The sequence below is a fragment of the Quercus suber genome, unplaced genomic scaffold (genome assembly GCF_002906115.3).
Source record: "Quercus suber isolate HL8 unplaced genomic scaffold, Cork oak 2.0 scaffold_75, whole genome shotgun sequence".
Lineage (NCBI taxonomy): Eukaryota > Viridiplantae > Streptophyta > Magnoliopsida > Fagales > Fagaceae > Quercus > Quercus suber.
In genome coordinates this window covers 740,149-767,689 of record NW_027069540.1, presented here as the reverse complement: position 1 = coordinate 767,689, position 27,541 = coordinate 740,149, and the positions used below count along the sequence as shown (strand labels likewise).

Below are 27,541 nucleotides of genomic sequence, written 5' to 3'. Positions count from 1 at the left end.
AGCCTCAATTTTTCTTCCAAAATTTTCACGTCATCGAAGGGATGAGAATTCCTCTCCTGCCACAAAAGCCACATCAAACACAAAGGAACACAGTGGACAAGCGTTTACAGAACTAATTCCTCCACCCCAATCAATAAATCAAATACTCTGCACTAGAGCACCCAATTAACTCCAAAAATCGAAAATAAATAGTCCACATTAGCAAAATCACAATGAAGTAACAAATGATCCACCAACTCCCCACTAAACCTACATAAACACCACCATTCTACTAGTGTTAATTCCTCTCTTTCTAAGACTATAAGGAATGTGTGAGAGCTGCATATGATAATTTACAAACAGTTTGGATTACCAGCCAGCAAATGTACATATAGCATACTGGAAATATAATTGAATCAGTATTTGATGACATTGTGGCGCAACCAAAGCTCATACATGACCATATGGAATGCATCAAATCTGATTGGTGGAGAGTTCCACTGGAAATGCCTCTGAACCTGATAGAAGACAATCGATAAAAGAAATTCTTATCAAGTAGTTTACTTTATTTTCCTTCTTTTTTTTTTTTTGGATAAACTGAAAAGACCATTGAAATAAGACTTAATACAATAGTGAGTTTTTCACCTACGGAACTTGAAGCCGACAAAGCACACATACGTACGTACACACAAACAATATATATAGCGCAGAAGCAGATTGACTATATGAAAATTGAAAAGTAGTATAAATCAGATAAACCACTTAGAATTTTTTACTTGAGATAGAAAGGCATTACCTTAACTAAGTTCTTGTGAAGTGCAACAAATTCAGCATCAGGTATGTCCTTAAGAATTTGCTTAAGCTGATACACATCATGCTCCTTAAGTATGACAGCAAATTTATGCCAATCCAGAATATCATTGAATGGCAGGTCATAATAATTTGACAATATCACTGCAATTTTTTTTTTTTTGGATAAACTGAAAAGACCATTGAAATAAGACTTAATACAATAGTGAGTTTTTCACCTACGGAACTTGAAGCCGACAAAGCACACATACGTACGTACACACAAACAATATATATAGCGCAGAAGCAGATTGACTATATGAAAATTGAAAAGTAGTATAAATCAGATAAACCACTTAGAATTTTTTACTTGAGATAGAAAGGCATTACCTTAACTAAGTTCTTGTGAAGTGCAACAAATTCAGCATCAGGTATGTCCTTAAGAATTTGCTTAAGCTGATACACATCATGCTCCTTAAGTATGACAGCAAATTTATGCCAATCCAGAATATCATTGAATGGCAGGTCATAATAATTTGACAATATCACTGCAAGAGATCCAACATATGAAGAACTTAGGGATTTAAATTTTAAATATATACTAGCACAATGATATATAGTGTCACTGTGCAATATATGTACAGATTAATATACAATTATAAAAAAAATTTAAAAAAAAACGATAAATTAAAAAATACTTCAATAATATAATTGAAATTGAAAAATTACAGAAAATACTTTAAGTTACATGTTGAACACATTTTGTTACAAACCCGTGAGTAGAATTCAACCTTAAAAACCGGCTTCCAAGGGGAGGTTGCCCAAGAGCTTATAAACACACTGATATTAAATGTTACAAACTCATGGGTAGAACTCACCTTTGAACACCGGCTTGCAAGGGAAATGTAACCAAGAGCTTATAAACACATGATTAAATTTACATTTAATCCATGTGGAACACTAGGATCATAACACATCTCATGTAAGGCAAAGCTTTTATCAAAACCTATTTTATAATACATTATTAAAATAAATTGAAAATAATAATGAAACTTCCTTTTAGATTTCTTGAAACTTTGGTAATTTAGTTTTAATCAAAGTACTTCTGAATTTCTTAAAAATTTAGTAATAAAGTTTAATTTACCGAAAACTATGTTGACAATTTTAAAGATCTATGGTGTGCCATAAGATGTAAGAACTCAGTTCAATAAGTGACACATATCTTGAGCCATACAACGCAAATAAATTATAAATCTTTAGTAATAGAGTTTGATTTAGAACAAAGTGTTGCCAAAATTACATTGATAGTTTTAAAGTATTATAGTGCACCACATGGCAAAAATGCATACAACCTGTACATTTACGTTGGCAATATAGCGCAAGCACGATGTGTAAGAGTTAAATCCCAACCTTTTTTTTTTATTAATACAAAAAATTAAAGTAATTTAAAGTAAATAATGAAATTTCTAATAACTCTTTGAAATAGAATTTTAATCGAAGTATTATTTTTAACTTTCTTGAAAATTTAATATAGAGTGTCATAATCTATGTTAATAATTTTAATGTACTTATAATCCACCACATAGGTCCACCTGTGTCTATGCTTACTATCAAATATTTTGTTCACAATCGGTCCCAAACCCCAAAAAAAAAAAATGAGTGTTGTGGTAGATTGACAGCCAATGTAAAATTTTGTCACTTTATTATGAATGGATCCACTAATACCTGCTATGATCTATGGAACTATATGTTGGGCTATTAAGAAGCAACAGGTCCATAAGATGAGTATAGCTAAAATTAGAATGTTAAGATGGATAAATAAAAATAAAAAGAAAAATAGGATTAAAAATGAGGGAATTCATTTAAAGATAGAGGTGACTCCTATTGATGAAAAGATGAGAAAAGGTCCCTTAAGATGGTTTGGACATGTGCAAAGGAAAGCGATTAATCCACTAATGAGAAAGCTTGAGTTGACTCAAGTCGAGCAAATGAAAAAAAGGTAGAAGAAATAAAATAACATTAGTACAAGTAATTTAAATAGACAGGTCAATTAAGAAGATAACAGAGAATAGACTTCGGATATAATAGAAAAGCGGAAAAGCATACATGTGGCTAACCCTAATTAGCGTGTTGAGGATTCATAGTCGACCTCAAAATTTTGGAACTAAAACTTGGTTGTTGTAGTATAGTACGCCACATGGCAAAAGCACTCTTGAAACTTTTAAATGATTTTGCAAACCCCCCATGCTAATGTATAAATTAGCAAAATAGCATAAGCTGTATAAGAGTGCTAATCAATCAGGTTTGAAGTACAAGTCATGAAGCTAAGCAGTACTCCAAGTATGTAGTAAAATTACAAAATTAAAAATAGTGAAATCTTACCAGGAACACATCCATAATGGATTGAGTCAGCTATGCGAGCACTGTTGACTTGGGAACCACCAGGGCATATGCAGAACTTAGTATTATAAAATCTCTTTTGATATATGAGTGGTCCGATAGCCCTGTTTATTCTGTTGTTTGAAATATCAAGTTCAGTGTCATTCTGCCAGACTCGTGCTAGTATAACTCTAATTTTAGAGTTTCGATGTCCAGCCCAAAAGCCAAGTGTTGTCCTGCAAAGCATGTTTGTTATTTTCATAAGCAATTAACTGCCTTGCTGTGTTTTTTTATTTAACAAAAAAAAATCACATTCAGCTACCCATGTAAGGCATGTCTTAACCTAAAACAAGTTGACAACTTTCAACTAGTGATAAGATGCATCATAAGACATTCCTATGAAATGAAAACAACATTCCATTCAAGATGAAGATAAGAGTATACAGTTATTTTCCCTTTTCTGATAACTCTACTATGTATAAAGACAGATATGATAGATAACCTCAAAAATTAACAAATATTATTATTATTGAAAAAAAAAAAAAAAAAAAAAAAGAAGCAGTCTTTGCAGAATTTAGGTTTGAGGAATTGTGAAATGTTCTTACTTTCGCATTTCACTTTTCCCAGATATTCTTGACAACATTACTGAACATGTTTGGGTTGGAAAGTTGACACTAATAGATCAAGTGAGACATGTGTCTAAATTATGCTTCACACATTAGATAGACATGCTTTCTAATCACAATTTAATTTTATGAAATGATGCATCTCAGCTCTTAACTGCTAGGGTACCGGTTCTTTCTGCTACCTGTAACTTCAAGATACATTAAAAACATACAATGACTCAACAATTATTCCCATACAAAGAGATAGACCTCAAAAAAAAATTCATTAGATGACTTTCTTTTTCTTTAGTTCCCCCACTAACCCTCCCCCTCCAAAAATAAGGATAATAACAAGCCCAAACCCCATAAGCTCCCATCCATGACATGACATTCACCTTATAAAAGGAAGCAGTATACTAAGCTACTCAAGATAGTGTCTGAACTAAAATAGGTTCAAGTTCCACAAATTTCCAAAAAATCTCTACAAGTTAACCAACTTTCAGGGTAAAAAGAAGTTTCTATACAATTTTAAAAAGTTTTAACTACTTCAGACTTATAGACTGGTAATATGGTTTAACTTTTAAAAAAGATTTGCCATTGATCATTACATAGGATCCTTTAACAATATATGGTTTTAGTACATCATGATCCCACAATATAAAGCACTAACCACACTGCATTCAAGATAACAATCTGGTTGTAGTTCCAATTCCATGAAAAAATGTTAAAATGGAGGCAGCCAGATATTTCAAATTTGTAAGCCATTTTTTGAATAAGGACTTATTTCCTTAAGAAATAGGAGAGTAATGCAAATTGATGTTTCAAGTAATAGCTCAGGACAAAGAGAGTAACAAATAATCAAAGTCAGAAATAACCCCAAAACTGGCCATCTGCCATCTACTTATGTGAGAGTATGATAATCATGTAATCAAACATTTACATCCCACAATTTACCTATTCTCAATATCATTTCCTCCAGCTGGAAGGGCAAATGGTTGCAAAACTTGAGGGAGAGCAACATCTTTGTGGGGAATGAATCCAATGTCATAGCTTGGGGAGCACACAACTCGAATTGAATTCTTTACAAGGAGCGGAACTCCTTCTGTTGCCCTAACACCAACATCATGACAAGTGACAAAAAAATGATCCGCACCCAAGGTTCTATTCCAGTAAGGATACTTGGAAATTAAGCTTTCCACATAATTCTGGATTATTATGGTCATATTCTCATAAGAAGTGCCCTGCACATGATCATGCAAGCATCACATAGCAGCAGAGAAGAGATCAGAAGTGTGGGTGTAGGTGTTGAATTAATTGTATTTGTCCTAAACAAGACCAATATCTGAAAAATTGCACTAATTGCGAGTTTGTAAAAGTTAAACTTGCTGTGACAGTCAGCAAGGTAGAACTTTCTGACACATCCAAACAATCCACATTTGCAATCATTGTAGTCATTTTTCCTTCAATGAACTCAAAACATTACAACTGACACCAGAGCAAAACAAGCAGCACCTCAGATTTCACATGGATCTCTACATAGAGTTTCTTCTAAAGCCACAACAAAATCTCATAGCAAACTAAGGTATCAGCCTGCCATAAGTCAAAACATAATAAAATATTACACCCGGACCCCCCACATTTCAAAAGGATGTTGTGAGATTTTATTGTGTCCATAGATTTTCTACTCTACATATTAGTACTTGTATATAGTATATACTTAAAAAGAACATCTAATGCAAGAAACCCTTTATTTAGTGGAGTTCATTCACAACTTCCTTGACCTTTCAGCATTGGGCAGGCATCACTCAGCCCCCATACATGATCTTACGAATTTGCAGAACCCTATCTTGTGTTTTAATTTCTGTAAACAGCTGCCCGGGGTGTACACTGCAACCCCCAGGCACCCGTCCTCCTGAAGTTCCAGGTCTATTTAGCCATTTAGAGTTCCTAACTCAAAAAAAAACAAAGAAAAGTAATCCGTCCACAATATTTACGCAACAAATCATAAGTGATAAGTTATACTTGTGCACAAAACACCTACTTTTGCAGGGTTTGGGACTCTAAAATCCTAATGAAATTCACAAGTTCCAGATGTCGTGCTTTCTCAGCAAATAAACCAATGCGCATTGGTGCATATAAATATAAAAGAACTTAACAGAAGGCAAGCACGCAAAACAGCATTGGCGTAAGGGCATACCTTGCCTCGCATCTTGTGGCAAGAGATTGGAATGAAGAAGAGATGAGCCTGATTGGGATCATGGGTACGGAAAATACTATCACGAATGTTCTGAAAGAAATAGCCTTCACTGGCGTACTTGCCCGTAAGCTTTCTTGGGGTCTGGTAAAAAGTGTTGGGATCACCATCTGGGTATATATACACCTTGAATCTCCTCTCCATCTCCGCATAATTCAGCCCAAATATCTGCGGCAAATGGTAAACATCCCCGGAAACATCATCATCTTTCTCTTTCTCTTTCTGTTTCTCCACCTCCACCACCTCTAATTTAGAAAGATAAAGCTGAGAAGTTGTTGTTGTTGTTGTTGTTGGTGGTGGTGAGGAGTGGAGGGAATTGGAATTGTAGGAGAAGTACGTGAAGGAAAGAAGGGTTAGGGTGGCGAGGGTGAGGACGGAGCTTTGGAGTAAGGTGGATGATGAGAGAGAGAACGCTGCTGCAGCCTGAGGCTGAGATGCCTTGCCGCCGGCTGACATTGCCAACTATGCCCGATGCAATAAATAACTGTGTTTTGCTGTGTTTGTTGGGATTTGAGGTTGTTGTTTTAATCTTTAGTTATTGTCTTTCTTTCACTCCCTTCTCCCCTTCTCCCGCGAATCTATGATTTATCGCTTATCGCGTTTGTCAATTTATTCTTATAAAATAAATTAAAAAATAAAGTATGATTTACTATACGTTTTTTTTTAATTAAAAATTTTCAATAGTTACCATGGAGGAATGGTTTAAGGGAGTGTCAAATGAGCTACTGGCCTCTTGGCCTCGTTAGTCTGTAGTTTACCTTTATAGATTAATAATTGGAATAGCAGGCAATGGCAACCACAATGGACAAACATTTTATTTTTTCCTTGTGATGAAAAGCCATACTAGTGGTAAATTGGTAATTACCATAAATGTTATTACATAGACTTCACGGTTGTGTTTGGAAACTTGTGTTTAGATTTTAAATTAATGGATTTGATTTCAAATTCATTGCTTTAAATTATTATATCAAATTCATTGATTTTAAAGATTTAAAATCTTAATAAGTGAATTTGTCAAATCTAAATTTTTGACCTTTTATAAACTATTCAAACTAAATATGTGGATTTTAATTACCCAAATCCAAATCTAAATGTCAAAATTATATCATTCAAACGGACCATACATGATATGCCGAATTTTAAACACATAAAAAAAAAAACACATATTTACTATGTTGTTTATACAACAACTATCAAATTCATTGTCATGTCTTTGAAGTCACAATTAACTATTTGGCGGACAATTCATTACTAAAGGTTGTGGGCTTAGTCCATTCCATTTCTACCAAGAGTCGTACCTTTTCATTGAAAGACTTTGAAATGGCTCTTATGCACACCTTCCATCAAAATACGAAAGGATGTTCAATGAGTGACCACGATCCTTGGCAATGGGGTCAATGATCAACTCATAAATTAAAAACCTCGACTCGAGTCAAGGCCCACTTTGATACCAGATTTTTTTTAGTAGACCTCATTGATAAAGTAAGCGGAATTGCACCAAATTATTTAATTAACCAATTATAAGCGTGATTTCAATTCGAGGTTAATTACACCACAGTAAACAAATTACCAATAATAAGGGTCCGTTTGTTTCGGCTTCAAACGGTTTTCAGAAATTATTTTTCGGAAAATTGGGTGTTTGGCTGTTCCTTCAAATTTGGTCAAACTGAAAACCATTTCCGGTTGACCGAAAATAATGCCAAAAACGGGTGAAATTGATTTCCGGACTTATTTTCACTTCAAATGAAATTTTTCGAAAAAGAGAGAAGAGAGCACGAAGAGACCCAGCAACCTTCGACCCAGAGAGAGCACGAACGGGCGCTCCAAGCCCAGAGCCCATCACCGGCGACCTTCGACCCACGAACCCACCAGTTGCACCGCGTCGGCGAGACCTAGCGAGTCGCACCACGAGACCCACGAGTCACGCCATCGCACCTCGTTGTCTCCTCGATCACGCCATCGCACCTCGTCATCTCCTCGATCGGACCTCGTCGTCTCCTCGATCGCGCCATCGCCTCCTCGATCGCGCCATCGCACCTCGTCGTCGACCCAGACCCATCGCCTCCTCGAGCTCGCCGATCCACGAACCAGACCCATCGCCTTCGACCGCCGACCCATCGCCTCCACGCTCTCTCTTCCTCGATCTCTCAGTTTTTTTTTTTTTTTTTTTTTTTGATTGTTGTTGTTGTTGTTGTTTTTTTTTTTTAATTGATTGTTGTTGTTGTTGTTTGATGAACTGAGTTGTTGTTGTTTGATGAACTGAGTTGTTGTTGTTGTTGTTTGATGAACTGAGTTGTTGTTTGTTGTTGTTGTTGTTGTGTTGTTGCCGGAATTTGCTGCCGAAAATAGCATTTTCCTAATAGAACCAAACGCATGAAAATATTTCCACAATAATTTTCATAATTCAACCAAACACTTAAAAATATTTTCCTTTTCCGGAAAATAGCATTTCCGGAAAATATGTATTTTCTGGAAAACGTTTTACACGAAACAAACACAGCCTAAAGTGCGAGTAGATAAAGACCCAAGGCAATCTGTTTACAAAGTGAAAGACCAGTGGCCTAGCCAAGGAAAAAAAAAACCCTTTTGAGGGTTTACCACTACCACCAATCCCAAGCAAAATCTACTATTAAAATTGAAGTTCTTACAACAAATACTTACCCTAATTTCTAATTGCTACCTTTAGTAGTGATTTATGACTTGTTTGGAAGTTTAGAGAAGGAGGAGAGTAGAGGGGAGTAGAGGGAAGGGGAGTAGTGGGGAGGAGAGTAGAGGTGAATGATTCACCTTCACCTTATTTGGATGTTTTAAAATTAGTAAGGGGGAAGGGAGTAATTAGCCCTTCCCCTTGTGTAATTTTGTTAATATAGTAAGGGTAAATTAGGTAATTTGCTTGGTCAATAGTTTATGTACTCTACTCCCCCTTCAAATCTCTCCAATTTGGGGGAATTAAAATTGGGGGCTAGAAGGAGTCCAAACCCCTCCAAACTCCTCCAAACTCCTCCCCCTCATTCTTTAAAAAACTTCCAAACAAGGTAATTGCATTACTCTCCCTCCCTCTACTCTACTCCCCCTCCTTTTTAAACATCCAAACATGCCATTACTTGACCACACAACTCCAACTCGGTTGGACTCTTCTAATATGGATTTCACCAATACAAACCTCCCACTTGCGACTTCATGGATCACCTCAAATATTTCACAACTTGTCTACGTTAATGTCATGGCTTCAACTTGATCACCAATTGACAGCAACACACTTCTTCAAATTCACTAGGGTGTATCTGATATGATGGTGAATTGAGAGATTAGGTGCAGAAACTCTAGATACACGTGAAAGGCTGTGTGTGTGTCCAGTGACTCGGCCGGCAAGTCAAATGCTAAGCATTTCTTTGCGTCGGTGATTAACTCAAAGCATCTCAAAACCTTCCTAGGAAATTATATCATTCAATTTTGCTGCACAGCATTTGTAATTACAATTTTAACATCCATCTATATTACAAATGAAACAAATAGAGGAAGACTCTTTTATCTTCGATAATGTAGCAACTCAAAATCAAAGGCTCATGCACGTTACTCTCCGTAGTTCCTATAGCATTAACAGAAAGAGAACAAGAATCAGACACATCTCTGATTCCTAGGCTGAAGCATATACAAGAAAATCCCTCCTGCCACTGAAACATTCAGAGACTCAAACTCTCCAGCCATTGGAATGCTCACAAGCTCACAAACCTGCAAAGATTTCTCCGAAAGGCCACTTCCTTCACTACCCAATACAAAGCACAATGGCACATCTACAAAAGAATCTGCTAGCTCTTGAGAAAGCCAAGCAACTGGCTTTAAATTTCCAGTACTCTCTGGATGGCCAGCCAGCACCTTCATTTGAAATTCATTTATAAGGGCTTCAAGATGAACCCAGTCACCAGAAACTATAGGGAGCTGAAAGGAGGCTCCTCGGCTAGCTCGAAGTGCTTTCTCATTAAACGGATCACAACAGCCAGGAAGTTGAAAAACACCTCCCTGTTGGACAGCAGCCCCAATATTAGACTTCCTTCTAAAATATAGATGAAGAACAATAGTTCATGATAGGCAAGAAATGCATGAAAAGAGTTGCATTAAGTAATAGTATTCATAATAGTGTATGGTTAATCATTGATCTTTCTGTTCAGTAAAAGGAGTGGGACATCGTACAACAGAATGGAAAGATTGTTGAGTCTCAATATGTAAGTGTAACCCTTAAACTGTTATTGCTTGTGACAATTATCATTTTGAAGTTTAAAATAATGAGACCATCAGGGTTAATGCATTCTACAGGCAGCCAAAGGAAACCTGTAAGCAATCATCAACTAACATCAATTTGCAGCAATGATTGTTGGGAGTCAAACTGATTCCTTAATGATGAAAAGAAATAGCACTTTACATCAAAGCTTTTAACACAACTGAAGTTCAGCAATGCAAGTTGGAGAAGCATCCACAAAATATAACATCAGAAAGGTTGTGGAAAAACATAAAAAAGTATAAAGAAGGCAGATACTTCGAAATTGCAACTTATTTCCTTACCCATTTAAAGGCCATAGCTGATCTGAGTAATGTACCGAGGTTTCCAGGATCCTGCAGTGAATAACACCTTTGAATTAGTGATACAAAATTCAATAAGGTTCCTAAATTCAATTGCCTGTAATTGTAACCGGGATAACAAACAGCATCTTAGGAGTTAGGAATCTTCAGTTAACATGTCATGTTTATTGTATAAAGCAGCACTAATAAACCTTTATGGAATTTTGTGCATTTAACAAATAATAGGGAAGAGATGAAAGAGATTTCAATTATTTCCAATCTTTTGTTGCAACAGTTTTATTAAACCTAACAGAATTCATGCTTTGCTTCTGTCTTGCATATTTATATATGTATGTATTAACTACTAATATAGGTGTCTTTTATGTCAGAAGAGAAAAGAAATATCAGGTGACTGAGTTGCAGCCATGTAGCATGACAAACTCTTGGCTTCAATTGACTCTACCTAAAAGAAATTGGTAATTAGATCTATTCCCCTTCAATGACTTTTTTCTTCTACTTTCTAAGAATACAGCTTTCATACTTGGATCTCCACTGAGCAGAAGACTAGAGCAGCATCCATAATCACCCCCAAAAAGCCAAGAATTACGTGATATCATCTTTTTACACACACACAAAAATAAAAAATAAATAAAAAAAATGCAAGGCTACAACAATGGAAGAAAAGCCAATCAACAGCCTCCCAATAATGACAACTACTCAGGATAAGTGTGATAATCACCTGGATCCCATCAAGGACTAGAATTCGATGTGGTGATGTGAACCATCTTTGACAATCTGCCTTTTCTTGACCATCAACTACATTGAAAAATCAAACAAACAAACACTTGATTGCATTGACCCATAAATAGCGTTATATATATATATATATATTTAAAGAAAATTAAATTCAAAATAATCAAGTTCAATTAGAGAAGCAACTAGATTCTATTAATATATATTTTTAATTTATTGTTATGGGTTCATGTCACATTCTTCTTTTCATTTTTATATTAAGAATTAATGAGAGAGTTTCCCGGCTAGAAGGAATCGATCTCACTCTTGGACCTCGTTTTCCGCGTATAATAAAATCAGTGTCCCAGATTAATGCTATTCTACAACTCCTATATTTTTGTATATTTGTCAACAAATATTAAGAATATATATTTTTTTCTTAAGTACGGTAGAATTTAAATCTATAACTTCTATACCATGATGATTTTTCTTATCATAAAGCTAAAGTACCATTTTTTTTTTGGGTACATGAAGTTTGAATGTGCAAAATAATGAATATTCTAATGTGCAAAATAATATGAATATTCTATAGTATTAGCTCAACTGCTCAATTCAAGTCAAGGACTTAAAGGTTCAAAATCAATTATACTTGGTATACAAACAAAGTTTTCTACTTATATTACAAGTCTATGATGAAATAATATATAATTAGTTCATTAAAATATATATATATATATAATTATTTTAGAGTTTAATCTCATTTATATATATATATATGAGTTGGGTTCAAGTTACATCTAGTATAACTTTAAGTAATATTACACCACTCAATATTTTTTTAATTAAATGCAAATCTTGATAAATCTACCGTTAGATTATATTATCTTCATATATTCTCCATGCTTGCAAAATTTCAAGGTAATAAAAAATTAATAACCATGTCATCAATCAATTTCTTAAATTCAAGTTTTTGTAGTTTAAAATAATGCTTAAAAGATGAATTTATGGATCAAATAGTAAATAACATCTAATTAACATGAAAATTGGCATGATTGTTAAGAATATATAGAATATGTAATTCAACGGTGGAATTTTCAAAATAAGAATTCTATAACAAGTTATTGGGTAGTGTACTATTACTTAGAGTTACACAAAGTATGTATTTGGATATTGCTTATTTTGCTAAAAACTGAAAACTTATTACTGAAAATAATAAAAAAATAATTTCTAATTACTGTTCATTGCTGAAAACACTGTTCAGCATTGTAGCTCTACCTTAATGCACTGTTCATGTCCAATGAAGAATGCAAGAGACGCTGGCAAAAATAAAAAAAACAAAAAAAAAAACGCAAAATGCAGAAACGCGAACGCTAAAATGTGATTCAAACAAAGCTCAAGTGTTATTTAAACCCAACTCTATATATATATATATATACCCCAAAATAAATTCATAAAATATAATTTTATGTGAATGTTATTTCAAATTTTCAACGATCATAATCAAATTTTTTTTTTGAATTACAAGAAGGAAGTTACTAGAAAAACACTGGAAGTTTAGATGAAGCTGAAGCTATTAATCGCCAAATCGTATTCAACTACTAAACCTTTTTTCTTTGTTTTCTTTGTATGTTGGCCAGGCACAAAAAATAAAATCCTTATTAATTATCCCTATACATAATTTGTCAGTAAAAAATAAAAAGATTAATTTTTCTTTTTTATATATACAACTTCCATAATATATATATATAATATAATTTTTTTTTTTTTTTTTTTTTTAAATATATTAAGTGTTTGAATTTAATTAAAAAACTTAATATAGTATACCTAAGTTTCACTCAAATTCAGGGGTGGCTGCACATACATTTCAGGAGTTCAAATGAACCCCTAACTTGAATATATATATATATATATATATATGTGTGTGTGTATATAATATTGCTTTACTAATTTAAATCATATTTTAAATCTTACACACTCTAATCACATATCAACTTATCCCACAATCAAATAACAATTTAGTGTATTATTTATGTATGGATGAGTGTGGTTGTGTGAATTAATAATTGTATAGTGCAAGTGGAGTTGAGTTTTTTCTTTTAGTTTAAAATATTTTTATAAAAAAAATGACAAATATATAACCACAATTTCATAAAAACAAAACTACTATGCAAATTTAACAAAATAAAATGATCATACTTACATTGACAATAGATAATTAAACTGATAATAAATTATCATGAGTTGATTTCAAAATATGAAAACTCGTAAAAAGAAATTGTAAAATTTCATGCATGGGTGTTTTTTTTTTTTTCTTTTTTTGATAACTTAATGTATTAAGTTTTTTTTTTTTTTAATTAAACTTTTGTTTAATTTAACTTTCTTAATGATCCCCTAGAAAAAAAATTTAGAGCCACCACTGCTCAAATTTAATTAAAAAAATATGTTTCTATCAATTGTCACAGTCACACTGTATGAACATATACATACATATATATATATAACATAAGAACTTAATTAATGAAAGAAAAAAAAATCATATTAATTGCCAAATGTTGTGCAAGACTTCTACATATATTGTAATCCAATAAATAAAAAATAAATAAAAAACTTCTAACTCCACTAAGATGACCCAATTGAAAACCTCATGCCTTTGTTGTTACTGTTGTTGTTGACCTTGTGGTTGTTGTTCTCCACCATCATCAATGGCATTGGCACTAGGGTTATTCCTAATCCACGTTGAAAGAAAAGAATAATCAGCTCGCAAAAGTTCATAATGTAATTGAGCTTCACGTTGTTTATATTGCCCTTCAGAAAGTCCAAGCAGTTGTTCATATTGTTGCATGAGTCCACCATAATATTCTTCCGCTGATTGGTTCATGTGATAGATTCGACCAATCTTCTGTTGTTGATGCTGCTCGGAGTGATCATCATCAGCCTTCTTCATCTTTTTCTTCATCTTTTTTATCTCAGAGCTTTCCTTAGAGTTTGAGTCTTATATATTCAACAATGCCTTTTCACACACACAACTCACGTGTGTATATATATATAGTATTGTTTACAGTTTATATTAAACAAGACTCATAGTACAATGCTAACTCTGTAACAATAAATATTATATAGATAAGATTATAAAAGTTTAATCTCATTAATAATTACAGAATTTACGTTTTCAACTTGAACTAGACTCTAGAAATATTAAGTCGGTGTAGTGTGTCATTAATATTAACATCCTAATGATATATTTTTCTTCAACCAGGACTCCATAGAAGACTAGAACCCCGCGTTTATAATCATTTTGAAAAATCAGAATATTTTTACTGTTCATGTACCCTCCTCGTTATTTTGGCATTGGCACTAATTTTCCAATTACCCCACGAATTATCAACTTTAAAAGAATGATAATGTTGCTCTCTAGGACAAGAAAATGTATTTGGTATTAAATAATACCATGTGAGCAATATCAAAATTCAATAAGTATAATACATATCAACAAAAAATAACTAACTCACTAACAATTAAAAGACATGTGTTAGTAGGTAGTTATTTTTTTACACATATCTCTCGTTTATTGGATTTTATTATAGATGATATGGTATCATATAATACAAAATATTTTTTCCTAGAACAGGGGTGGCTCAAGCCATTTATTAGGCAATGGCTTAATGCGATCTCAGATAGAAAAGACACCTTAAAATATAATATATCTATTTGTCTTATAGTATTGAAAATACTATAATAAAAATGTAAGACCTCTCACTTAGGAAAAAAATTTATAAAAAGGAAAAAAAAGAAAAAAAACATCTTCTATTGTATGGTAGAATGTCTTGTCTATTTGTCATAGGATGTAAAAAATTTTAATTAAGGACCAAAAATTGTTTTTAAAATATTAAACTCTTTTTAAATAGTCAACATTTTATTAATATGTTATACTATATTTTTAGTAGTTTAAGAGAGTACAAATTTTTAATCTCCCAAAAATTTCACTCCTCCTTTCTCACTCTATCAAAATTTATATTAGAATTAATAATTGTCAAGACAAATTCATTATTGAAATCAATTGCTCAATAACTTAAATCAAACATTATTAAGAGGGATAGTGACCATTTAAAATATAATATTTGTTCTAATATTGATTGTCTCAATATTCTTAGAATTAAAAGTTTTAAAATACATTTTATAAATATATGAAAATAGTCTGATCAATGTATTAAATTATATAAAAATGTTGGATTTTTATTTTCTAATATGCTTATAAAATATTAAATAATAATACATTTTACATTTGCATCTGACCCCAAAATGTGTCGAGTTTTCCCTAGACTAAGCCCTATTTTTGGGATCGTGAATTTGAGTAAGGGTTGAAAAGAATATGTTTGAAAACTCAATTAAGGTTAATTAAAATATTCATATTTTGCATACTTAACATGCCAATATCATAGTTAATGTAGGGTTAGGATTTGTGGCCCAAGCCCAAAACAATAAATTTGTAGAGTATGGGTGAAAGAGCTAAGTTAAGTATTGGATTGACAACAACGAATCACAACTTTCAAACACAAGCCAACATAAATTTACACGTAAAACCTGAAAATCCGAAGAGCTATACTATTGTTTATCTGATGAACAAAGGTCTTAAGGTTACAGTCAAGTTCTCTCTTTCTTTTTTCTGTTCTTCTCCCTCCCCCTTCTCGTTAGAAGCCTCCTTCCTTTATATAGCCACCCTTCTCCTCATCTCCATCGTCCACTTGTTCCTCATCCACGAGTTTGCTTGAGTACATGTCACGTCAAGCATCTTCTTTTAACTCTGTGTGAGTGGCGGTAGGTTAGGATACACTGTTTAGGGGTCTTCTCCACATAAATGCGGCCAGAAAAGCTGCTGCAGAGTATTAAATACGGTGGAAGCAGCTTTCCTCTTAGATATTTCTCCATCCTTATTGTCTCCCAGCATACTCAGAGCTTATCTTGATCAGGTGGAGTCTTCGGAAGGTCATTTTGGCCTTTCACACACTCAATTGATTTATAATATTTGCATCAGAGGATTACAACCTCTTCGGGCAGGAGATATCCTCTTCGGATTGCAATAATTCTTCCTTCTGAGGGTCCCACTTTCAGATGGGCCCTGCCTTTTCCATCTCCTTCTTCTCGGTCGCAAAATAGCTCTCCTATGAGCTTTCGGCCCATTATGTTGGGCTAGGCCCTTTTCCCCCCACAATAGCCCCTCAAAATTTTAATTTTTCCCTCGCATCCGAGGAGAAAAGGTAAGATTTTGATCTGCCACGCAAGGAAAAAAAGATAAAAATAAGGAAAAATAAAGAAATTTAAAAGGGGGAAGTCATAAATACCCCCGTTTACACGCGCGCGGGCATAGAGACGCGCGCTTCATTATTGCCGCTGTCGGTCCCATATTCCCAAAGCGCTGTATTAATTACTCCAGCGGCTTTTTGTCATTTGCATCCAACGGTGGGTCGTTGATCAAACGGCCAAGGTTCTTCTTCGGGATTTGGATGGAATGAATGACACCGTTTCAGCTGTCTCCGTATATAAACCTCTGAAGGAGGTTATTTTTCTTTACTTTACACATTCTCAGAGTACCCAAAGCATTCTCAGAGCACCCAGAGAGTCCTTTCCTTCGAAAGCCTTTCACGCCTCTTCTGATTTCTGCGTTTTTTGCCTCCAGGATCTACAAAGAGTCCATTTCGAGCTTAGGGATTTTACTCAAATCCTGTTTGTGTAAGTTTCGGCGCCTCCTGATCCTTTATTTTCTTCTCAGCTAACGTTTTCTTCCCTCAAAACCCTTCTTCTGTTCATTGCTTCAGTGATTCCCTTAGAAATGAGCAAATTCCAACATCTCGTCAATAGTCCGGCGTTGATAAAGGAATTCAAGCGAAATTATGGTATCCCGCGGGGGGTAAATCTGAGGTATTGCCCTCCAGAGAAGATATTAACGGCCCGAAGAGAAGGAGAGGTCGTTATCCCAATGATAGCCTTCATTGAAGGGGGAATGACCCTCCTAATGGGCTCCATCACCTTAAACTATCTTCGCAACCACAGGCTCTCTCATGAGCAGTGCGCGCCCAACACCTTTAGGATATTATGGGTCATCGATGCCTTGAACGAATAGTTAGGACTAGGGCTGACCTGACATGACTTAGCATACATTTATGAATGTCATAGCCAAAAAGGGGCGGGATACTATCTTAAATCCTGATCCGGCGTCGTTAGACTGTTCTCCTGCCTTCCCAAATCGAATAAAGGGATGAAAGACGACTATTTAATCATCTCGGGCACATGGCATGACGGTCTACACTGTCCGACTGAGCCAGGAGAGCCAGGTGTGACTTCTTAGAGTCTCTAACAATAGTCTTAGGGCCTTCATTTTCCATAGCCTATTCTTTTTTATATCACCTTGTTTCAATTTTATGACCCGACCCGTTTGTTTGTTTTATAGATAAGGCACATACTGCTCCTCAGCTCAGCCTTATCAACGCCCCCGCCCTCAATTACCTCCTACACTCGGAGATATTCATAAGTGAGGACGGACAGCTGCAATCCATCCCACTCATACTCGGCTACACGCCCAAGAAGGCAGACATCCAGCCAGCTGGCAACGCCATTACACAAGGTGATCACCGACTACGGCGAATAGACGTTGCTCGGAAAAACTTTTTGGCCCCATACGACCTCGCACCTGTTCCACACCCCAACCCCCAGGGTCTTCCTTTACTAATCCAACCAGTTCAACAAGTCCCTCTCGAACCGGCGGCCGCAGGTGAAAGGGTCGGCTCCTCATCCACTTCATTAGAGGAGCAGATTGACAAGTTTAGATTTGAAGGGGAGACTCTAGGGGGGGTTCAGATAATACCCTCTTCAGATTCCGAGGAGGAAATTGACAGGCAATCTTGCATCTGCCCACCCCTGCTACTGACTACAATCCCTGAGGACTCTTTAAAGGAAGAAGAAGAAATGTCTGACTTGAAGCTCCTTTTGAAGAAAAGGGGTAATAAAGCTGAGTCCAAGGGGACGGGGACCTCTCGGCCAGCGGTGAATCTACCTCCACCTCTACCCCCACCCCAAGTCTCTGATCCGGCTTTGAAACCGATACCGAACTTGAAGAAAAAGAGGCCTATCGAGCCCGAGTAGCGGGAGGTGTGGTACCACCAAAGGCCAAGTAGCAGAAGGTGGGAAAGGACCACCGCAGCAAGAGGGCCTCTTCTGTAGAAAGCAGGGAAGAGCCCCCAGTGGCCGACGTGCGCCGAGGGCAACGCACGTGGTCTCCCAGGCTGGAACTTGATGGCGTTCCTTTTTCCTAGGAGACCTCTGTCAGGAATTACGATAGGGGTAGAGTTGGACTTATAGCCGAAGCACTGGAGCAACCACTGCTCCTCCCCCGAGACATGGAGTCATACAGGCGCTTCAGCCAGTATGATCTCTTTATGTCCCTGAAGAGGGACTTGGCCATGGTAAGTATGCTCATTCGACTCCTTGGTTACAATATTAATTTCCTATATTTTTATGCTAACACTATTACCTTATTTGTTCAGATTACCCAGCAAGTCTTTGTGGCCGAAGAATGGAATCGAAAGGCTTACGTGGAAGCCCAAGCAGAGGCCCAGGCTAGATCCGAGGCGGAAAAGGCATTAGGTAGCCTAAAGGATGAGGTCTCTCAGATCTCGGAACAGCTAAAGGGAGTGACCCAAGAAAGGGATAGCTTCCATGCTGGTCTTAGAAATGCTGAGACCCAGGCCGAAGCCCAACGCAAGCTGCTGAACGAGACTCAGAAAAATCTGGCAACTGAGAAGGAGCTTCACGCCGAACTCCTGAAGGCCAAAGAGGCTCAGAGGGACGCTCAGCTAGCCAAGGAGGCGACCGAGGCCAAAAAGAAAGCGTCCTACCAACTAGGAGTGGAGACGACGAAGAAGGGTCTTACTGAGTAATTCGCTTCAGTCGCTCGGGATTACTGCGACATGACCTGGGGCAAGGCGCTAGATGCTGCTGGAGTGCCTGTTGACTCGGAGCTGAGGCTACCTGAGAATATCTTTTATGACGCAGACATCCGACAGCTTCCAGAGGCTGACGCCCCTCCTCCAACACAACTTCTAGAGGTCTCGGAGCAGCCTTTGGTCGACCAAGCTCCCCCAGTCATCCTTGAGCCTACCAAAGATTCCAGCCAGCTAGGTGATCAAGGCCCCCCTACTGAGCCACATTAGGAGAAGGACGACGTCTTGGAAGGAAAGAAAACACCCTCGGATCCCCAAGACCAAGCCCCAACAAAAACTTAGGTTTTAGTTGTTTTGTTGTTGTTGTTGTTGTTTTTTTTTTTTTTTGTTCCCCCCTTTTTGCAGGGGGTTGTAAACTGTCTTATTTTGATCAATGAAATAGTTTTTCTTTTGGCTTTTGTGTATTTGTTGCATGCTGTATGGTTTTCTTTTGTTACAAGTAACTTCACTTTGTAATTATAGCAATGGAGGCAAACATAATTACTCTGTCTTGCTGACAATATATGCAATTAAAATTGGTTCCGAAGAAGACAATACATAAAGGTTACTGTTAAAGGATGGCCGTAACAAATATTATAAGAGTGGACAAATCCTTTTGCATGTATACTTAGGAATGTTAACACAGGTTTAAAGTTGACACTAAACAGAGTCAGTAATGCCAGGCAAGATTTATTCTAAAAATAACTCAGTATTAAAAACAGCACAACAGTATTAACTAACTAGAAATCACCTGGTCCAAAGATCACAAACACGATTGGGTTTAAGCATAAGTATTTAGGGAACCAATAGGGAGTGTTAACTAACCCAAAATCATCTTGTCCGAGGACTACAGGCATGATTGGGTTTAAGTTTAAACACTTAGAGAACCAATAAGGAGTGTTAACTAACTTAAAATCATCTGGTCCGAGGACTACAGGCATGATTGGGTTTAAGTTTAAACGCTTAGAGAACCAATAAGGAATGTTAACTAACCCAAAATCATCTGATCCGAGGACTACAGGCATGATTGGGTTTAAGTTTAAACACTTAGAGGACCAATAAGGAGTGTTAACTAACCCAAAATCATCTGGTCCGAGGACTACAAGCATGATTGGGTTTAAGTTTAAACACTTAGAGAACCAATAAGGAGTGTTAATTAACCCAAAATCATCTGGTCCGAGGACTACAGGCATGATTGGGTTTAAGTTTAAACACTTAGAGAACCAATAAGGAGTGACAAGTTATCATAATGAACAAAGAAACGATTCGATTAATAATAGTACCTCTTGAGGTTATTTACATTTCAGGGGCGTGGTATTACATGACTATCCAAGTCCTCTAGGAAATATGCCCCAATGCCAGCACATGAAGTAATGCGATATGGTCCCTCCCAGTTTGGTCCTAATTTTTCCCAGGTTGGGTTTTTCGCAGTGCCGACGACTTTCCTGAGTACCAAATCACTAGGTTCTAAGGGTCTTAGCTTGACGTTGGCATCATAGCCCTGCCTAAGTTTCTGCTAGTAATGTGCCAGCCGAACCATTACACTTTCTCTTCTTTTTTCGATCAAATCCAAGCCTGCTTCTAAGAGCTCATCATTGCTGGCCGGACTGAACAAGCTAGTTCTTAAAGTTAGGAAACTTGTTTCCAAAGGAATGACAGCTTCAGCCCCATAAGTCATTGAAAAAGGAGTCTCTCCAGTAGATCTGCAGGTGTAGTTCTATAAGCCCAGAGCACGTGTGGCAACTCTTCGACCCACTTACCCTTCGCGTCGTCCAGCCTCTTCTTTAACCCATTAACTATAACTTTATTAACTGCTTCAGCTTGCCCATTCCCCTGAGGATAGGAAGGAGTAGAGTATCTGTTCGTGATTCCTAGTTCGCTACAATAACTCCGAAATGCGTTACTGTGGAACTGTAAGCCGTTGTCCGAAATGAGAGTATGAGGAACTCTGAAACGGGTGACAATACTTTTCTACACAAATTTTTGCACATCCACGTCTCGGATATTGGCCAGAGGCTCGGCTTCGACCCATTTCGTGAAATAGTCTGTACCGACCAGAAGGTACTTCTTGTTTCTTGCAGCCTTGGGGAATGGACCCACTATGTCCAAACCCCATTGGGCAAACGACCACGGGCTAGATAGTGGGTTGAGGACTCCACCTGGTTGGTGTATGTTCGGTGTGAATCGCTGACATTAATCACACTTCTTTACATAGTTATGGGCTTCTTTTTGCATGTTCGGCCAACAATACCCTTGAGTAAGGGCTCGGTGGGCTAATGACCTGCCTCCAATGTGACTCCCACAAATTCCTTCATGCAATTCCTCTAGTAGCAACTCAGCCGCCTTTAGATGAATACACAATAGGTATGGTCCTGAGTAGGAACGTTTGTATAATTTTCGGTCTTCGGATAGCCAAAACCTGGTAGCCTTCCTTCGGATCTTGTCAGCCTCTCCCCGCTCTTCTGGCAAGGTGTCATCCTTCAAGAATTCGATTATGCGATCCATCCAGTAGAAACTTTCTCGAATCTGGTGCACTCGAACTGCATCCCTTCCTGCTTCGATGGGCTCATGGAGATCCTCGACGAGGATAACTCTTGGCAAGTCTTGTTCCGAAGAGGTGGCTAGTATGGCCAAAGAATCTGCATGCGCGTTACTACTTCTAGAAACATGTAGCAAGCTAAAAAATTCGAATTCCATCTGCAGACGTTTGACTCGATTCAAGTATCCTTGCATTCTTTCATCCTTCGCTTCAAACTCCCCTTGTACTTAGCCCACAACTAATCTTGAATCCGAGAACAACTCCACCGCCTTTCCTCCCATTCTTCAGACCATAGCCATTCCCATCAATAAGGCTTCATACTCTGCCTCATTATTGGTCGCGCCAAAATCCAGCCTTAGTGACTTTTTAATGATGATTCCTTCTAGAGATATCAAGACCAGCCCCACTCCAGAACCTTTCTGGTTCGCAGCGTCGTCTACGTACACTTCCCAACGGGCAGGATCTTGTTGAGAAATCATGCCGACCGATTTTCCATCCATGTCTCTCTTTATCGTTACTTCTTCTAAACTGGGCTCCGTGAACTCGGCCACCAAATCCGCAAGGATCTGCCCTTTAACTGAAGTGCGAGGCATATACTTGATATCAAAAGCTCCTAGAATAGTGCCCCACTTGGCTATCCTCCCTGTATAATCGACACTTCGGAGTACTGTCTTAAGTGGGAGTTGCGTGAGCACAACAACAGTATGTGCTTGGAAGTAGTGGGGCAATTTTTGTGTTCCAAGTACTACTGCCAAAATGGCTTTTTCCAATGGCAAGTATCTGATCTCGGCTTCATGTAGAGACTTACTTACACAGTAGACCAGCGTTTGTACACCTTGATCCACTCTTATCAGCACTAAACTTACAGCATGGGGGACCACTGCGATATAGGCAAATAAGACCTCATCTGGTTCAGGGCTAGACATAATTGGTGGCCGAGACAAGTAGTCTTTAAGTTGTTGGAAAGCCGAGGCACATTCTTCAGTCCATTCAAATCCCTTCTACTTGTTCATCAGCGAGAAGAAGGGTTTACATCTATTCGCGGACCTCGAGATAAATCGGTTCAAAGCAGCTGTCATCCCCGTTAACTTCTGGACCTCTTTCGGATTTCGAGGAGGCTACAGATTTTGAATAGTCTTTATCTGATCAGGATTGACCTCAATTCCCCTGTGTATTACCATGTAACCCAAAAATTTGCCTGATCCCACACCAAATGAGCACTTCGACGTGTTCAAGCGCAACTTATGTCTCCTCAGGGTCTCAAAAACGTTATCAAGACCCTTCAAATGCTCAGAAATAACCTTGCTTTTAACCACCATGTCATCTATATAGACCTCAATGCTTTTGCCCAATTGTGATTCAAACATCTTGGTTATCATTCGTTGATAAATAGAACTTGCATTTTTCAGACCAAACAGCATCACTTTATAGTGGTAATTACCAATGGGGGTAACAAAAGCGGTTTTCTCCTGGTCATCTGGGGCTAATGGTATCTGATGGTAACCTTGGAAAGCATCCAAGAAACTCATCCGAGGATGGCCAACAGTAGCATCTACTAATTGATCAATTTTTGGCATAGGGAAAGGATCCTTAGGACAAGCTTTATTCAAGTCTGTGAAGTCCACACAAACTCTCCACTTTCCACTTTTCTTTTTTACCACCACAGTATTTGCCAACTATTCGAGATAAAAAACTTCTTTAATAGCCCCAGCTTGTTTGAGCTTCATCACCTCTTCCTTGACTGCATCAGCATGCTCTTTGGATGGCTGCCGAGGAGATTACTTCTTTGGTACACTCAGAGGGTTAACCCTCAAATGATGGCAAATGAACTCCGGGTCCACTCTTGGGGCTTCATAAGTACTCCAGGCGAATACATCAATATTTCTTTTAAGGAAGTCAATTAGCTCTTCTTTCTCTGGTTGAGGTATTTGAAATCCGATTTGAAAATATCTCTCAGGATTGGTCCCAATTAAAACCTGTACTAAGTCCTCGCATTTAACGCCTTCATCATGACCCTCAACGGGTGACAACCAACCCTTTAACTACTATAGGTTTCCCTCCGCCCTGGCTGAGGATTCAATCTCAAGCTCGTGTTGTATGGCAGCCACCAAACATTGCCTAGCCGAGGATTGATCTCCGCAGATCTCACAAACGCGCCCTTCGAAAGGATATTTGACTTTCTGATGCAGAGTGGAGGAAACAGCCCCTAGTGTATGTAACCAAGGCCTAGCTACAATCGCCGTATAAGGGGAATAGACATCTACCACAATAAAGTCCACCTCAACTACTTCTGAGCCAATCTGTACAGGCAGCCGTATCTGTCTGTTCGAAGTAACCATCCTTCCCTTGAAGCTGACTAGGGGAGAACAGTATGGAGTTAAGTTATCAAGCGTGAGGTTCAGCCCCTTGAAGAGGTCAGGATACATGATCTCCAGCTCGCTTCCCTGGTCCACCATCACCCTCTTCACATCATATCCTCCGATCCTAAGTGTGACTACCAAAGCGTCGTCATGAGGCTGAATGGTCCCAGCTTTATCTTCGTCCGAAAAGCCTAAAACGGGCGGGGCAGCCTATCTAGAGCTCCTCGGATCTCGGCCAATATCCCCTACTGGCAACCGAGCCACTGACATAACCTTGGTCGGCCAGGACCCTGTTCTTCCTGGCGCTGCGAAAATGACGTTAATGGTACCTAATGGGGGTTTCGTAGAATCTCTCTTTTCGGACTCAAAATTCACTTGACCCCCTTGGCCACTGGAGTGGTACAAAAGATGCCTCAACCTGCCTTCACGGACCAACTGGTCCAAATGATCCCATAAGCTTCTGCAGTCTTCAGTGGTATGCCCATGGTCTTGGTGGTATTGACAATAGAGATTGTGATTGCGCCTCTCAGGGTTCCCTACCATTTTACTCAGCCACCTAAAGAATGACTCGTTCTTGATCTTTTCCAGGACTTGATGAACGAGCTCTTTGAACACTGTATTGACTGCTTGAGCATTTGCTGAGCCTGACTGCCCGGTGAAATCTCTCCTCAGCTTATTGTTGTTATAACGATCTGACCTGAAGTCCTTCCTATCCTGGGGGGTCACCTTATCCTTACCCTTCCCTTGCTGTTGATCTTCTTCAACCCTTTTATATTGCTCAATACGGTCCATAAGTTGACGCATGTTAGTGATAAGCTTGCCGGACAAGGATGTTCTTAAACCATGATCAGTGGGAAGACCCAGCTTAAACGTCTCTAAGGCCATTGCATCAAAGTTGCCCTCCATATCATTAAACATCTCCCAATATCTATCCGAATACGCCTAAAGTGACTCGCCCTCACGCATGCTTAAGGATAGCAGAGAAGACAAGGGTCTGGCCACCCTTCGGCATGTGACAAAACGTGAACCGAAAGCTTGAGTGAGCTCTTGATAAGAATCAATAGAGTCTGCTTTCAGGTTATCAAACCACCTCATGGCCACGGGTCCAAGACTAGAAGGGAATACCTTGCACATCAGAGCTTCATCTCTGAAGTAGACAGCCATCCTTTGGTTAAAATGGCTCACATGTTCCACAGGGTCAGTTTTACCATTGTAAGTAGTAAAGGTTGGCTGATTAAAATGCCGAGGAAGTTTCGCTCCTTCAATCCTGCACGTGAAAGGTGACCTGGAGATTTGATTCAAAGCCTTGCACATGGCATCATTGCCCACCCCTCCATGTGGTGGCCTTTGAGGTTGCTTCTTACGAGGGTGCTCATCCTCATATGAAAAAGATTCGCTGATTGGAGTTCGAGACCTCTGCTCATAGGTGATGTCTTATCCGTCATCCGAGTCGTCATCAGAGTGCGAGCTAGCACGTTTTCTTTTCGCATGACGCAACTCCGTTCTTAACCTTTCAATCTCTATTTGCATGCTATTTTTCTCTGCATGAGAAACATGACTTTCGCCACGAGGTTGAGTTCGTTCAGTGTGTGTAGTATGCACACTGCCTTCACGGTCTTGCCTCCGCTCCAAATTGAGAAAAGGATCAATATGTTGGGACGCCCCAGACTCTGCCGGTTGTTGCCCTGGTTCAGCCATGATCAACTACTGCTACTTCCCCTTACACTCAAGCTCTTCCCACAGACGGCGCCAATTGTAGGGTTAGGATTTTTGGCCCAAGCCCAAAACAATAAATTTGTAGAGTATAGGTGAAAGAGTTAGGTTAAGTATTGGATTGACAACAACGAATCACAACTTTCAAACACAAGCCAACATGAATTTACACGTAAAACCTGAAAATTCGAAGAGCTATATTATTGTTTATCTGATGAACAAAGGTCTTAAGGTTACAGTCAAGTTCTCTCTTTCTTTTTTCTGTTCTTCTCCCTCCCCCTTCTCGTTAGGAGCCTCCTTCCTTTATATAGCCACCCTTCTCCTCATCTCCATCGTCCACTTGTTCCTCATCCACGAGTTTGCTTGAGTACATGTCACGTCAAGCATCTTCTTTTAGCTCTGTGTGAGTGGCGGTAGGTTAGGATGCACTGTTCAGGGATCTTCTCCACATAAATGCGGCCAGAAAAGTTGCTGCAGAGTATTAAATACAGTGGTAGCAGCTTTCCCCTTAGATATTTCTCCATCCTTATCGTCTCCCAGTATACTCAGAGCTTATCTTGTTCAAATGGAGTCCTCGGAAGGTCATTTTGGCCTTTCACACACTCAATTGATTTATAATATTTGCGTTAGAGGATTACAACCTCTTCGGACAGGAGATATCCTCTTCGGATTGCAATAATTCTTTCTTCTGAGGGTCTCACTTCCAGATGGGCCCTGCTTTTCCATCTCCTTCTTCTCGGTCGTAAAATAGCTCTCCTATAGGCTTTCGGCCCATTATGTTGGGCTGGGCCCTTTTCCCCCCATAGTTAATATTTCATGATTTTGGTATGATTGTAGCGGTATTAGTTTAAATAAACCAATTCATTCGATGATAAAGTTAAAAAATAAAATAAATAAATAAATAAAATAAAAAAACAAATATCAAATTGATGACATTGCAAAGAAGTGTTCAATGATACCACTGTTGAGATATTGAAAGAAACTAATAACTTTTATGCCTTGCTATAGAACGTTAACAAGAATGTTCTTGAAATTTTTGCGTGCAATGTTCTTTCGTAGACATTGTGTGAGAAGAGCAAAACTTGTCGTGCAAACTAATTAGAAATACATACGATTGTATCTAGAAGTTATGCACAAACCACTGTTATTGTACATTTTTAGACCCTTTAAACACAAACAGATTAACCTAGTTATTTAGCCAAGTGATTAACTTAAGTAACTTATTCAAATCTAGGTTAACACAAGTAAATCATATCATTGAAACAGTGTGGAAAATAAATAACACAATAATATGATAACCTAGGAAAACCAAATCGGTAAAAAACCTAGAAAGGATTTAACCTAGCTATCCTCAAGGTAAAACAGATCCTCTATAAAAGAATTAAAACTTTACAATAGCGACTTAGGCCACTAACATTCTATTGCTACCTCGAATAGAAAACTTACTACCACAACCACATGATAACTCCGAGTCCATGAACTACTTCTTTCTTGGATTCACAGCAACCACAAGTACTCCTACTTGTGTTTTCTTTAAACTCTTTATGCAGCAACTGAAGCAATCACTAAGCTCTCAACATCGATCTTGAGATTGGAAACCCTAAGTATATACGAAAGCAAATACCTCTATATCTCACAAGAGATTTATACACACAACATAA

General features: G+C 37.9%; 3 protein-coding genes across 4 annotated transcripts; all 3 read right to left on the bottom strand.

Annotated features, from left to right (window-relative positions):
- Positions 1-134: 134 nt before the first annotated feature.
- Positions 135-6,597, bottom strand: LOC111997892 (probable glycosyltransferase At5g03795). Of its 2 annotated transcripts, none has more exons than XM_065773450.1 (5): positions 5,950-6,597; positions 4,707-4,993; positions 3,151-3,383; positions 1,159-1,316; positions 135-497 (listed from the first exon to the last, which is right to left on the bottom strand). In XM_065773450.1, the coding sequence occupies exons 1-5, from the start codon at positions 6,460-6,462 to the stop codon at positions 396-398; spliced, it is 1,293 nt and encodes a 430-aa protein (XP_065629522.1). In that variant the 5' UTR covers positions 6,463-6,597; the 3' UTR covers positions 135-395. The 2 variants fall into 2 exon arrangements, with proteins under 2 accessions (XP_065629522.1, XP_023885789.2); XM_024030021.2 differs by lacking the exon at positions 1,159-1,316 and adding an exon at positions 776-933.
- A 2,826-nt stretch (positions 6,598-9,423) lies between these two features.
- On the bottom strand, positions 9,424-11,386 carry LOC111997895 (uncharacterized). The gene is made up of 3 exons (XM_065773449.1): positions 11,303-11,386; positions 10,567-10,617; positions 9,424-10,026 (listed from the first exon to the last, which is right to left on the bottom strand). The coding sequence occupies exons 2-3, from the start codon at positions 10,579-10,581 to the stop codon at positions 9,625-9,627; spliced, it is 417 nt and encodes a 138-aa protein (XP_065629521.1). The 5' UTR covers positions 10,582-10,617; positions 11,303-11,386; the 3' UTR covers positions 9,424-9,624.
- A 12,991-nt stretch (positions 11,387-24,377) lies between these two features.
- Positions 24,378-25,073, bottom strand: LOC136067507 (uncharacterized). Its single transcript, XM_065773479.1, has one exon. It carries the CDS (start codon positions 25,071-25,073, stop codon positions 24,378-24,380), a length of 696 nt encoding a protein of 231 aa, XP_065629551.1.
- Between the last annotated feature and the right edge of the window lie 2,468 nt (positions 25,074-27,541).

Bases quoted from the DNA above. Each gene is read 5' to 3' on its own strand.
- LOC111997892 (XM_065773450.1), bottom strand. From the start codon at position 6,462: ATGTCAGCCGGCGGCAAGGCATCTCAGCCTCAGGCTGCAGCAGCGTTC. The intron at 3,384-4,706 runs GTAAATTGTGGG...CATGCTTTGCAG, and splicing joins GGAAATGATATTGAGAATAG to GACAACACTTGGCTTTTGGG. The intron at 498-1,158 runs GTAATGCCTTTC...GTCTTCTATCAG, and splicing joins TTCACAAGAACTTAGTTAAG to GTTCAGAGGCATTTCCAGTG.
- LOC136067507 (XM_065773479.1), bottom strand. From the start codon at position 25,073: ATGGAGGGCAACTTTGATGCAATGGCCTTAGAGACGTTTAAGCTGGGT.